At 37.9% G+C, this 13,929-nt stretch overlaps 1 protein-coding gene across 2 annotated transcripts; it reads left to right on the top strand.

The window, feature by feature from the left end:
- Positions 1 to 3: 3 nt before the first annotated feature.
- LOC117323932 (39S ribosomal protein L4, mitochondrial-like) lies at positions 4 to 13,897 on the top strand. Of its 2 annotated transcripts, none has more exons than XM_033879470.1 (9): positions 4 to 218; positions 3,614 to 3,686; positions 3,943 to 4,117; positions 6,786 to 6,837; positions 9,034 to 9,151; positions 9,891 to 10,048; positions 12,505 to 12,563; positions 12,966 to 13,039; positions 13,656 to 13,897. In XM_033879470.1, the coding sequence occupies exons 1-9, from the start codon at positions 126 to 128 to the stop codon at positions 13,802 to 13,804; spliced, it is 951 nt and encodes a 316-aa protein (XP_033735361.1). In that variant the 5' UTR covers positions 4 to 125; the 3' UTR covers positions 13,805 to 13,897. The 2 variants fall into 2 exon arrangements, with proteins under 2 accessions (XP_033735361.1, XP_033735362.1); XM_033879471.1 differs by having other exon boundaries at positions 16 to 107.
- Positions 13,898 to 13,929: the final 32 nt, after the last annotated feature.

Here is a 13,929-nt window from a genome sequence, read left to right as displayed (position 1 = left end):
ATGTTGTTTCGTAGAAAAAAAGCATGGGTTACAACCAGTGACTTTGACAATCGGGACGTTTTGACCATGTGAACATTATATTAGTGCAGATTGTATTGAACAAGAGGGTAACTGTTACACACAGGATGACTTTAAGATCGCCAAAGTTGTCAGCATGCGTAAATTGTCTTTGCAAAATTGTTAGAGCAAATGTGATCCACCCGAGGATAACACGTCGGGTAAGAAACGGATAAAAAATATTTATTGTTGCTAAGATTGTTGCCCGAGTGGTACTGTACCGAACATAATATTTCATTCAAAGATGTGATAGAAGCGAAGCATATAAAGTACTGTTACATTGAGCGTACTGAATTAAATAGACGTCGATAATTCGATGTACTAGAAATCTATTATTGAAGAATATTTCAAAACAGAGTGACGTCCCCTTTATTATGAAGCTAAGGGAAGCTAAGTGCATGTATGGTCACTAGGGTTCAACCCAGTCCAGGTCTGCATCATTCCTTCCTTCTTAAACAGTAGTGAATGACCTAAAAAAACTCAAACCCCTATATATACAGCTTATTGCCAAGGGAGGCTTTTAAAATCCTAAACAAGGATGCTGCCTTCTGGTTATCTGCACAACTTGCTGGCTTACAAGCCATCTTGGTATAACACTAGGAAGAACAGCAAGTGTGGTTATTCCTCAAGTTAGTTCTTCGAAGTATGGAATGAAATCGTTCCGTTATGAGGCCACACGCATAATGGAACAGCCTCCCCAATGACACGCAGGGCTGACCCTCGCAGGTCATTTGAGAGACTGCTCCATATGTGAGATGGACCCCTGTGCAGCTGCCCATGCCCAGTTTGCAAGATTTGATTAGTGCTTTTATTTTGATTTTAGTGCTTTAGTAATAATATAACCCTAACTTATACCTGCTGACTGCATGCCTGTGATTTTGTTTTGCTTAGTGCTGACAATCATTTTCTTAAGCTTTTGTACAATGTTTTTAGCATGCTGTAATTCATGTTTTATTTACCGTATTTGACCTAATAAGGGCGCCCCTACCTTTTTTCAAGGAAATAAATCTTTGACCGAGTGTCAAAATAGTGTTCAAAAGTAATAATTCATATGAAATGTTTTGCTACTTTATGTGTTCAATTTTCTTCAGCAAATTAAGTAACTGGAACACAAGTTTTCCCACATATTTTGTCTATTCCTACAGATGACATGTCAGTGCAAAGAGCATCCGAAACTAAACACATATACAAATAATAACTTACCATCGTTATTTGAAGATAAAGTAAAAGACTTCATTCTTGTTGATAAATAACTTTTGTTCAGAACAGAAAACTAGTAAAAGACATTGTAAATCAATTATTAGATCAAAGAAAACGATGTCTGATATGATCTGGGAAATCACCTGTGTCTATAAATAGAACACAAGAGAGTTCCATTTGAACATAAATGGTGGAACACACATTCTCTGGTCTAAAGATCAGCTGGCATGGTTTACAAGTTTACAGGAATATTCAAGTGATGTTTAAGCTTAATAAATGATAATGAATAGATATCTTCATCTGGAATATTTTTATGACTGAATATTTTACCGTTTCCACAGCCTTAGGTATTCTGCTATAAGGTTTAGTCTGTTTCATAAAACTTCAGAATAACTAATCTTAATAAGGGCGCCCGAACTGTCAATTACCCATGCCCTGCGCCCTTATTAGGTCAAATACGGTATGCTACATGTCTGTGATTATTTATTGTTGTCTTTACTTTGTTCTGTGGTAATACAAGCTCTTCTGTGCTTATGTTATATTGTTCCATAATATTTGACACAAAGTTAAGCAGGTAGGGCGTAAGAATTGTACCTGCTGCCCCAATTGCATGATTGTAAGAGGCGACTAAATTTGGGATCTTATCTTTCTCTTCTTTCTTAACAGCTTTCTTCTTCCTAATGTCTCCCTTGACAATGCCTCACTTTTGGCCTTTAGTTGAGCGTTCGCCCCTGTGAGGAAGGCTTTGGGTTCTGTCCCCTGGCCGAGACATACCAGAGTCTTTAAAAATGGTAGTTGCTACTCCTGCTTAGTGCTCAGCATATTTGGAGTGGAATGACTTGTTCGCCCATTGTCAGTATAATGTGACTGGGTGGGGTACGTACCCGGTCACATTATACTGACAACGGGCGAACTAGTCCTGCTGGGTGTCTTCGGCAGTATGCTTCAGTGAGGTAGCACTATAAAGTTCCGGCCTATCACAAGGAGACTTAACACGAACATACCGCAGCCTCCCAAAACACACATAAGCACTCGCCACACGCATGCATGTCGCACGCACGGGAGGCCGTCCTTAAATGACCTTGGCTGTTAATAGGAAGTTAAACAAAATAAACCATAAACCACAACAAACTGTATAAAAAAATAGCCCCCACATGCAAAAAGAGAGGAAAAATGCAACGACCAGACCTGCACCCGAACACGGGGCCCCAGAACTCTTAGACAGGCGCTCTAAACATTTTAGCTACCTGGCCAATGGCATCCCCTAAATTTGCTGAACATGATGTGGCGGGCCAGCATCAATTGGCAAAAAGAAGGCAGACAATTTTGACACAGAGTTGAGATATATATTTATGATGTTTGGATAATACATGTATATAAATTAATATGATTAATTATACCACCTTTTCTCAAATACAAATCATTTGAATAGGTATGCTCATGATGGATATTCCAGAGGTATGCATAGGAAATAATTAAAAGGAAACAGATTTATATAAGTAACTATAACTTGTTTGCTAATCCTATTCTTTTAATGTACTACCCCTCGGTATGTGGTGTTATGAACTAGCTAGTATTACAAATACATGCACAGATACTCAAATTTTATTCCGAATATAGAACACATTCACAAACATCTAGAGAAAAAAACCAAATGAAGGTAAACCACCACACATACACAAAGAGGAGTATACTGTAGAACATTGTACAGAAAAGCTGTTAAGGGACAGACTCAAAGATTTGAGGGCAATTGTCCAATAGTGTCCAAATATAATTGGATAACAAGATGTAAATGTGACAATGTAGTGGAATATGTGTTAAATGGAATAATTATATTAGAGACGTATTGTCATTCAAAAGAAAATAAAGACAGACATGCTTGTGTTTAAGAATGCAAAATTTCTATATTGATTTTATATAGCTAAGAAGTGACATAATCTCAAATCACATAATATATGTATCATGTGTGATGGATAATTAAAATAAAAAAAGTCCCTCCCTCGTCACATTTGATGATTGGGGAAGAGCTGTGCATGGAAAACTATGGCAAAGGGCGTTGAATTTTCATCCCAGAAAATATACAAAACATAATATAACGATTTACAACATACTCATTAAAAACTAAATATCTTAACAAATTAAAGCTACATTTCCAGGGTAATGTCCATTTTATTTCATAGCCCAAGATCTGTTTTTAGAATTGTATGATTACATGGTATTGAATTATATAATTTTAAGTTCTTGCAATAATATTGCCATAATGAAAGATTGTTCCTATGATTTAATTGTACAACATGTGCTGTAATTATAATCTTATACTGTATATATATATACTATACTGTTTTTGCTTCTGTAGGCATTATGTTCTACGACCGCAGACCATATTGGTGAGGATTCCGGATGGGAAGGCTCAGACTTAGTGCAAAATGGTATTGATTTATTTGTATTGAACTGTTAACCATTCTCTTTTAGTGCAAAATGGTATTGATTTAGTTGTATTGAACTGTTAACTATTCTTTTCTAAAACTGAAATGAATCCATGAAATAAATGTAACAATAGTAAGCTTTTACACTTCAGTAAGCCCACCTGCCCAAAGGTGTTAAACTAAAGACTAGAGTTTGTATAGTGAAAATACACAATGTCTGATATGTACTGGTATGTTAATTCTCAGTATTTCCTCACAGATACTGGTGGAAGTCTTGTGCAGCGAAATTTACCTATTGTCACATCAAGAAAGATTGAATTCCCAAACAGATATTTGTCTCCCAAGCAGGCTTGGGTGGAGACACTGTCTACAATAGAGGACCAGAAGTATGGCATGGTGGACTTACACCCAGAAGTATTTGGTACTTACCCTAGGTCAGTATATGTCACCATACCCTAGGTCAGTATATGTCAACATACCCTAGGTCAGTATGATATGTCACCATACCCTAGCTAGGTCAGTATGATATGTCACCATACCCTAGGTCAGTATGATGTGTCACCATACCCTAGGTCAGCATCATATGTCACCACACCCGAGGTCAGTATATGTCATCATACCCGAGGTCAGTATTATGTGTCACCATACCCTAGGTCAGTATGATATGTCACCATACCCTGGTTCAGTATGATATGTCACCATACCCTGGTTCAGTATGATATGTCACCATACCCTGGTTCAGTATGATATGTCACCATACCCTGGTTCAGTATGATATGTCACCATACCCTGGTTCAGTATGATATGTCACCATACCCGAGGTCAGTATTATGTGTCACCATACCCTGGTTCAGTATGATATGTCACCATACCCTAGGTCAGTATGATATGTCACCATACCCTGTCAGTATGATGTGTCACCATACCCTGTCAGTATGATGTGTCACCATACCCTAGGTCAGTATATGTCACCATACCCTGGTTCAGTATGATATGTCATCATACCCTAGGTCAGTATATGTCACCATACCCTAGGTCAGTATGATGTGTCACCATACCCTGGTTCAGTATGATATGTCACCATACCCGAGGTCAGTATGATGTGTCACCACACCCGAGGTCAGTATGATATGTCATCATACCCTAGGTCAGTATATGTCACCATACCCTAGGTCAATATGATATGTCACCATACCCTACGTCAGTATGATGTGTCACAATACCCTAGGTCAGTATGATATGTCACCATACCTAGGTCAGTATGATATGTCACCATACCCTAAGTCAGTATGATGTGTCACCATACCCTAGGTCAGTATGATATGTCACCATACCCTAGGTCAGTATGATGTGTCACCATACCCTAGGTCAGTATGATATGTCACCATACCCTAGGTCAGTATGATGTGTCACCATACCCTAGGTCAGTATGATGTGTCACCATACCCTAGGTCAGTATGATATGTCACCATACCCTGTCAGTATGATATGTCACCATACCCTAGGTCAGTATGATATGTCACCATACCCTGTCAGTATGATGTGTCACCATACCCGAGGTCAGTATGATGTGTCACCATACCCGAGGTCAGTATGATGTGTCACCATACCCTAGGTCAGTATGATGTGTCACCATACCCTAGGTCAGTATGATGTGTCACCATACCCTAGGTCAGTATGATATGTCACCATACCCTAGGTCAGTATATGTCACCATACCCTGGTTCAGTATGATATGTCACCATACCCTAGGTCAGTATGATATGTCACCATACCCTAGGTCAGTATATGTCACCATACCCTGGTTCAGTATGATATGTCACCATACCCTGGTTCAGTATGATATGTCACCATACCCTAAGTCAGTATGATGTGTCGCCATACCCGAGGTCAGTATGATGTGTCACAATACCATAGGTCAGTATGATGTGTCACCATACCCTAGGTCAGTATGATTTGTCACCATACCCTAGGTCAGTATGATGTGTCACCATACCCTAGGTCAATATGATGTGTCACCATACCCTAGGTCAATATGATATGTCACCATACCCTAGGTCAGTATGATGTGTCACCATACCCTAGGTCAGTATGATGTGTCACCATACCCTAGGTCAGTATGATGTGTCACCATACCCTAGGTCAATATGATATGTCACCATACCCTAGGTCAGTATGATATGTCACCATACCCTAGGTCAGTATGATATGTCACCATACCCTAGGTCAGTATGATATGTCACCACACCCGAGGTCAGTATGATATGTCACCATACCCTAGGTCAGTATGATATGTCACCATACCCTAAGTCAGTATGATGTGTCACCATACCCTAGGTCAGTATGATGTGTCACAATACCATAGGTCAGTATGATGTGTCACCATACCCTAGGTCAGTATGATGTGTCACCATACCCTAGGTCAGTATGATGTGTCAACATTTCCCTAGGTGATGTGTCACCATACCCTAGGTCAGTATGATGTGTCACCATACCCTAGGTCAGTATGATGTGTCACCATACCCTAGGTCAATATGATATGTCACCATACCCTAGGTCAGTATGATATGTCACCATATCCGAGGTCAGTATTATGTGTCACCATACCCGAGGTCAGTATGATGTGTCACCATACCTAGGTCAGTATGATGTGTCACCATACCCTAGGTCAGTATGATGTGTCACCATACCCTAGGTCAGTATGATGTGTCACCATACCCTAGGTCAGTAAGATGTTTCGTCAAACCTGAGGTCAGTATGAAATGTCATCATACCCGAGGTCAGTATTATGTGTCACCATACCTAGGCCAGTATGATTAACTATTTGATGATATACCCCCGAGTTCACTGAAATTTCAGGCAAACAACTTTTTTGTTGTCAAAACCAATTTCTGTGGCTAAAATGTAAATGAAATGGTTGATGTTTGATATACACAAGTTATTGTCTGTAAGTTAACCATATATAACCATCTTTTTACCACTTATTTAGACCATGAATTTTGTGTAAGATCCTATGCTTCTTGGACTTGCTGTTTGATGTGTTGTGTAAAGAGGATAGTAATTTAAGACCTATTTAAAAGATATTGTGCATTTTCTTCACAGGTTAGATGTCCTCCAACAGAATGTTAAATGGCAAAGATTGTATAGACACATTGTAAGTTTTCAATTTCCTCTATGAACATTATTACATTACCAGTATAAGTTTGTGATGGTAAACAGCAGACATATATGTGCAAAAGCAGACTAAACATGGACCTTACTTTCTGTGTGTAGGGACAAGTACAACATTGACCGAACAATGATTGACTCAATGAAATATAGACACAGCATTGGCCTGTTTCTATGTATGTAAGCATGTCCTGATTCTATGTGTGTAAGCCTGTCCTGATTCTGTAAGCATGAGCATTTCCTGATTCTGTGTGTGAGAGTGTTCCCGATTCTGTATGTGTGAGCATTTCCTGATTCTGTATGTGTGGGCATGTCCTGATTCTGTATGTGTGAGCATTTCCTGATTCTATTTGCGTAAGCATGTCCTGATTCTGTATGTGTGAGCATTTCCTGATTCTGTATGTGTGTAAGCATGTCCTGATTCTGTATGTGTGAGCATGTCCTGATTCTGTATGTGTGAGCATGTCCTGATTCTGTGTGTAAACATGTCCTAATTCTGTGTGTAAACATGTCCTGATTCTGTGTGTAAATATGTCCTGGTTCTGTGTGTAAATGTGTTGATTCTGTGTGTAAGTATTTCCTGATTCTGTGTATAAACATGTCCTGATCTGTGTAAACATGTCCTGATTCTGTGTGTAAACATGTCCTGATTCTGTGTATAAACATGTCCTGAATCTGTGTGTAAGTATGTCCCGATTCTGTGTGTAAACATGTCCTGATTCTGTATGTGTGTAAACATGTCCCGATTCTGTATGTGTGAGCATGTCCTGATTCTGTATGTGTGAGCATATCCTGATTCTGTGTGTAAACATGTCCTGATTCTGTGTGTAAATATGTCCTGATTCTGTGTGTAAGCATGACCTGATTCTGTGTAAGCATGTCCTGATTCTGTGTGTAAACATGTCCTGAATCTGTGTGTAAGTATTTCCTGATTCTGTGTATAAACATGTCCTGAATCTGTGTTTAAACATACCCTGATTCTGTGTGTAAATATGTCCTGATTCTGTGTGTGTAAACATGTCCTGATTCTGTGTGTGTAAACATGTCCTGATTCTGTGTGTAAACATGTCCTGATTCTGTGTGTAAACATGTCCTTATTCTGTGTGTTAACATGTCCTTATTCTGTGTGTAAACATGTCCTTATTCTGTGTGTAAACATGTCCTGTTTCTGTGTGTATGCATGTCCTGATTCTGTGTGTAAACATGTCCTTAATCTGTGTGTAAGTATTTCCTGATTCTGTGTATAAACATGTCCTGAATCTGTGTGTAAACATACCCTGATTCTGTGTGTAAATATGTCCTGATTCTGTGTGTGTAAACATGTCCTGATTATGTGTGTGTAAACATGTCCTGATTCCCTGTGTAAACATGTCCTGATTCTGTGTGTAAACATGTCCTTATTCTGTGTGTTAACATGTCCTTATTCTGTGTGTATGCATGTCCTGATTCTGTGTGTAAACATGTCCTGATTCTGTGTGTAAATATGTCCCGATTCTGTGTGTAAACATGTCCTTATTCTGTGTGTAAACATGTCCTGTTTCTGTGTGTATGCATGTCCTGATTCTGTGTGTAAACATGTCCTGATTCTGTGTGTAAATATGTCCCGATTCTGTGTGTAAACATGTCCCGATTCTGTGTGTAAACATGTCCTGATTCTGTGTGTAAATGTCCTGATTCTGTGTGTAAACATGTCCTGATTCTGTGTGTAAATATGTCCCTGATTCTGTGTGTAAACATGTCCTGATTCTGTGTGTAAACATGTCCTGATTCTGTATGTAAACATGTCCGGTTTCTGTGTGTAAACATGTCCTGATTCTATGTGTGTAAACATGTCCTGATTCTGTGTGTAAACATGTCCTGATTCTGTTTGAGAGCATGGTTTGATTCTTTTTGTATAAGGCGGACACAATATGCGCCTGATTATGTGTTTAAGGGTGGATGGAACTTGGTGCGAATTTTTGCCACTTTGAGTGAGAACATTTTACATGTATACACAGGAAAATTATTTCTGGGTTAGATATTGTTAATTTGTTATGTTATTGTTATGTACATAATCAGAATGACAGATGTAGGCTAGTGACATTTCCATAATGTGATGAGTAAAGCTAGTGTTTATTGGTAACTGAAATGTATAATCAGGATTGATATGGTATTAGAGATAAATTAATACTTTGAACTGCAGGATTATGCTCAAACTAAAACACGAGCGGAAGTGAGAGGTGGAAGCTTTAAGCCATGGGTACAGAAGCACTTAGGAAGGGCCAGGCATGGAAGTAATCGGTCCCCAATCTGGAAAGGGGGTAGGTATTCCATTTTCTGCCATTCCTATATGGAATGTTACTGATTTCTTGACTGACATTGCATTGTTGCCTATCAGAATTGTCATGGATGTTGGATAAAACATTGATATAGAAACATTATTCATTGTGTAATTACTTCTGAATGGATTAATATTTGATTCAACTTTTAATTATCAGAAAGCTTATGATTATTACATTATGTTTCACATAAGATTTCAAAAACTATCATTTTGGTAAACACTTACTGTGGTACATCTTCATTGCCTTATTCTACCCTCTTTAAGGTTATAGTTTACATAATGATGCTTACAAAAATCCTTAACCATGTAGAACTCGAGACAAACCTTTCAGTACGATAGATTGATGGGCAAAAAACTTTAATCGACAAATAGACAAAAATGATCAAATCAAAGAAAGCAATATAAGCCAAATATAATTTAACAAAGTAGGTAATGTGAGATGCACAACTTTACGATGAGTAAATATTTATACAAAGTATCATTGAAGTCTATGTAGCAATTTTGAAGGAAGGTTTTAGACAACTTGTTTATGGACAGGACATGCTGATAACTACCAGTAAGTAACATGATTAGAAAAATGTAGATATGCAATGTATTCTTGTCATATTCTTTTGAATCATAACTTCACATTTTTATTTGATAGTAAAGCAGTTGTAAAACAATCTTCACAAGTTTGTGTGGTAAAATGACATTTCTCCCTCTTTCTCTGTGGTTTACAGGAGGAGTTATAAATGGTCCCAGGGGTCCAAAAAGCCATTTCTACATGTTGCCAGCAAGCTACCGAGCTTTGGGGCTTAGAGTGGCCCTCTCTGTCAAGTATGCCCAGGATGATCTTCATATTGTTGACTCCTTGGATATACCTGATGATAGCCCAGAGGTAATTGTTAGTCCTTATTGCTTTCTGATCAGTTAGTCTTTTAAAATGAAACCAGTTTACAACAAGTGTTACAAATTATCAATGTATAATCAGTGTTACCCTGATATACCTACCCGTAAGTCTGATAAATCAATGTTACCCCAATTTACCTAGGCCGTTTTTGTTTTTGCGGTCCAAGCGGGTGGACCATTTGGACCGGTGATGTTCGTTTATAAAATAAAGACAGACCTGATGATTTTATATTGTTTTAAGACGAGCCTTGACAAAGACTCCCAAGGCCTGTATTAACATTTGCAGGTTTGGAATATTCCATTTAAAAACTGACAAACCCCCACAAGTCTGATAAATCAATGTTATCCTGATATACCTACCCACAAGTCTGATAAATCAATGTTACCCCAATATACCTACCCACAAGTCTGATAAATCAATGTTGCCCCGATGTACCTACCCACAAGTCTGATAAATCAATGTTGCCCCAATGTACCTACCCACAAATCTGATAAATCAATGTTACCCTGATATACCTACCCACAAATCTGATAAATCAATGTTACCCGGATATACCTACCCACAAATCTGATAAATCAATGTTATCCTGATATACCTACCCACAAGTCTGATAAATCAATGTTACCCCAATATACCTACCCACAAATCTGATAAATCAATGTTACCCTGATATACCTACCCACAAATCTGATAAATCAATGTTACCCCAATATACCTACCCACAAATCTGATAAATCAATGTTACCCTGATATACCTACCCACAAGTCTGATAAATCAATGTTATCCTGATATACCTACCCACAAGTCTGATAAATCAATGTTACCCTGATATACCTACCCACAAGTCTGATAAATCAATGTCACTCCGATATACCTACCCACAAGTCTGATAAATCAATGTTGCCGCGATATACCCTCCCACGAGTCGGATAAATCAATGTTACGCTGATATACCTACCAACAAGTCTGATAAATAAATGTTACCCCAATATACCTACCCACAAGTCTGATAAATCAATGTTGCCACGATATACCCTCCCACGAGTCGGATAAGTCAATGTTACGCTGATATACCTACCAACAAGTCTGATAAATCAATGTTACCCCAATATACCTACCCACAAGTCTGATAAATCAATGTTACCTCATTATACCTGTCAACAAGTCTGATAAACCAATGTTACCCCAAAAGGCCTGCCCACAAGTCTGATAAATCAATGTTGCCCCGATGTACCTACCCACAAGTCTGATAAATCAATGTTGCCATGATATACCCTCCCACAAGTCCGATAAATCAATGTTGTCCCAATATACCTACCCACAAGTCTGATAAATCAATGTTGCCCTGATATACCCTCCCACAAGTCCGATAAATCAATGTTGCCGCGATATACCCTCCCACGAGTCGGATAAGTCAAAGTTACGCTGATATACCTACCAACAAGTCTGATAAATCAATGTTACCCCAATATACCTACCCACAAGTCTGATAAATCAATGTTACCTCATTATACCTGTCAACAAGTCTGATAAATCAATGTTACGCTGATATACCTACCAACAAGTCTGATAAATAAATGTTACCCCAATATACCTACCCACAAGTCTGATAAATCAATGTTGCCGCGATATACCCTCCCACGAGTCGGATAAGTCAATGTTACGCTGATATACCTACCAACAAGTCTGATAAATCAATGCTACCCCAATATACCTACCCACAAGTCTGATAAATCAATGTTACCTCATTATACCTGTCAACAAGTCTGATAAACCAATGTTACCCCAAAAGGCCTGCCCACAAGTCTGATAAATCAATGTTGCCCCGATGTACCTACCCACAAGTCTGATAAATCAATGTTGCCATGATATACCCTCCCACAAGTCCGATAAATCAATGTTGTCCCAATATACCTACCCACAAGTCTGATAAATCAATGTTGCCCTGATATACCCTCCCACAAGTCCGATAAATCAATGTTGCCGCGATATACCCTCCCACGAGTCGGATAAGTCAAAGTTACGCTGATATACCTACCAACAAGTCTGATAAATCAATGTTACCCCAATATACCTACCCACAAGTCTGATAAATCAATGTTACCTCATTATACCTGTCAACAAGTCTGATAAATCAATGTTACCGCAAAAGGCCTGCCCACAAGTCTGATAAATCAATGTTGCCCCGATGTACCTACCCACAAGTCTGATAAATCAATGTTGCCCTGATATACCCTCCCACAAGTCCGATAAATCAATGTTGTCCCAATATACCTTCCCATAAGTCTGATAAATCAATGTTGCCCTGATATACTCTCCCACAAGTCCAATAAATCAATGTTGTCCCAATATACCTTCCCATAAGTCTGATAAATCAATGTTGCCTAAATATACCTACCCTCAACAATATTGATTTTAAAAATGTATTGATATTTATTTGTAGTACATTCAGGATTTAATGGACACAAGATTCTGGGGATTCTCCTGTCTATTTGTAGATGAGTAAGTATTTCTGTGTATCTGTCACCATAACAATTAATTTCTTTTAAAAGTGTCTGGATGTCATCTGAACCCATTACCGATAAAAATGTATCAGCAGGATTGGTAGTTTCATGCTTCTATCAGCCAATCTGATTTTGTCAGCCAATATTCAAAGTTAATCTTATTGGTTGCAATGCTGCTGTTATAAATTTTAAATCATTTGGACCAAAAATTAAAACTTCTCAAATGCTATAAACTGCTAAGTAAAGGGGGACTTATGTCAAAAACATTGAACATAATCATTATTATAATGACACCTGATATTACAGTTCTAATTCATCATGACATTCTGTCAGCTTTTATAAAAATCATGTAGGAAGGCTATTTATATCTGGTACTTAATATTAACATTTAATTTTTCAGCAATGATATGATGCCTGAGAACATTTCCCTTGCTGTAGATAAGATACCTAACTTCAATTTAATGCCAGTGTATGGTAAGACATCTATTACAGCATATTATAGTCTTGTGGCACTAAATCTTCAAATTCATTCAATTGTGTGTGCATTATATTAGTATGGACATTTTTTCAGACATTTCAGAGTGATTTTACGGGTGTGTAAAATACACTGGTGTGCAAGTTACACAAGTTTTGATGACACTTATACTTACTACTGGTAACTCCAGTAATTCTAATATGCTTTGTAGGATGTTATTCATTTGTGATGAGAGGATATTAAGATTGTTTCTTCACAATATGGAATTGTAGACTTTTACCAGTATCTGGTAATGTGTTCACACCCATTCAATGGTCACAATTTATGGCATTTAGACAGTGTACCACTGTATATCACTGGTCCATGCACAAGGTCACTAAAATAGGCTTAAATGCAAAAGATGACATGCTTTCACAGAGGATCATCAGTCAAATGAGGACTGGTTAGGGTTTGTTGAAAGAACTGGTGTTAATGTTTCCAGGAGATATTCTCAATATCCATGTTATGACAAAACATTTTGAAGTGATATATAGTTTCAGATTGAGAAACATTGGCAACATTTATTTATACACTCCGTTTGTTCCATTTCTACATTGTTTTATTTTTATTTTTCAGGCCTGAATGTGTTCAGTATGTTGAAACATGAGACTTTGGTTTTGACTTTGGCAGCAGTTGAAAAAATTGAAAAGAAACTTTTATATCAAATGCACAAGACTGCACCCCCAAAGAAATACAGTTACTCGACTCGGTACCAAGAGTGGTGATCAATCTTTATACCAAGACTAGTGATCAATCATCGATGTGGTGTGTGATAGAAGACTTTTGTGAATGGATAAATATTAAAACATTTAAACCAGTCTTGGTGTTGTTCTCTATGTATTGGTCTTAC

The sequence above is a fragment of the Pecten maximus genome, chromosome 3 (genome assembly GCF_902652985.1).
Source record: "Pecten maximus chromosome 3, xPecMax1.1, whole genome shotgun sequence".
Classification (NCBI taxonomy): domain Eukaryota; kingdom Metazoa; phylum Mollusca; class Bivalvia; order Pectinida; family Pectinidae; genus Pecten; species Pecten maximus.
Note: the sequence above shows the minus strand (reverse complement) of the source record. Positions and strands in the feature narration are given on the sequence as shown.

What these genes read in the sequence shown, in the direction of transcription:
- LOC117323932 (XM_033879470.1), top strand. Translation starts at nt 126, where the DNA reads ATGACTTTAAGATCGCCAAAGTTGTCAGCATGCGTAAATTGTCTTTGC. An exon ending in ACCCGAGGATAACACGTCGG is followed by an intron (nt 219 to 3,613) that starts GTAAGAAACGGA and finishes TTGCTTCTGTAG; the next exon opens with GCATTATGTTCTACGACCGC. An exon ending in CTCAGACTTAGTGCAAAATG is followed by an intron (nt 3,687 to 3,942) that starts GTATTGATTTAT and finishes ATTTCCTCACAG; the next exon opens with ATACTGGTGGAAGTCTTGTG.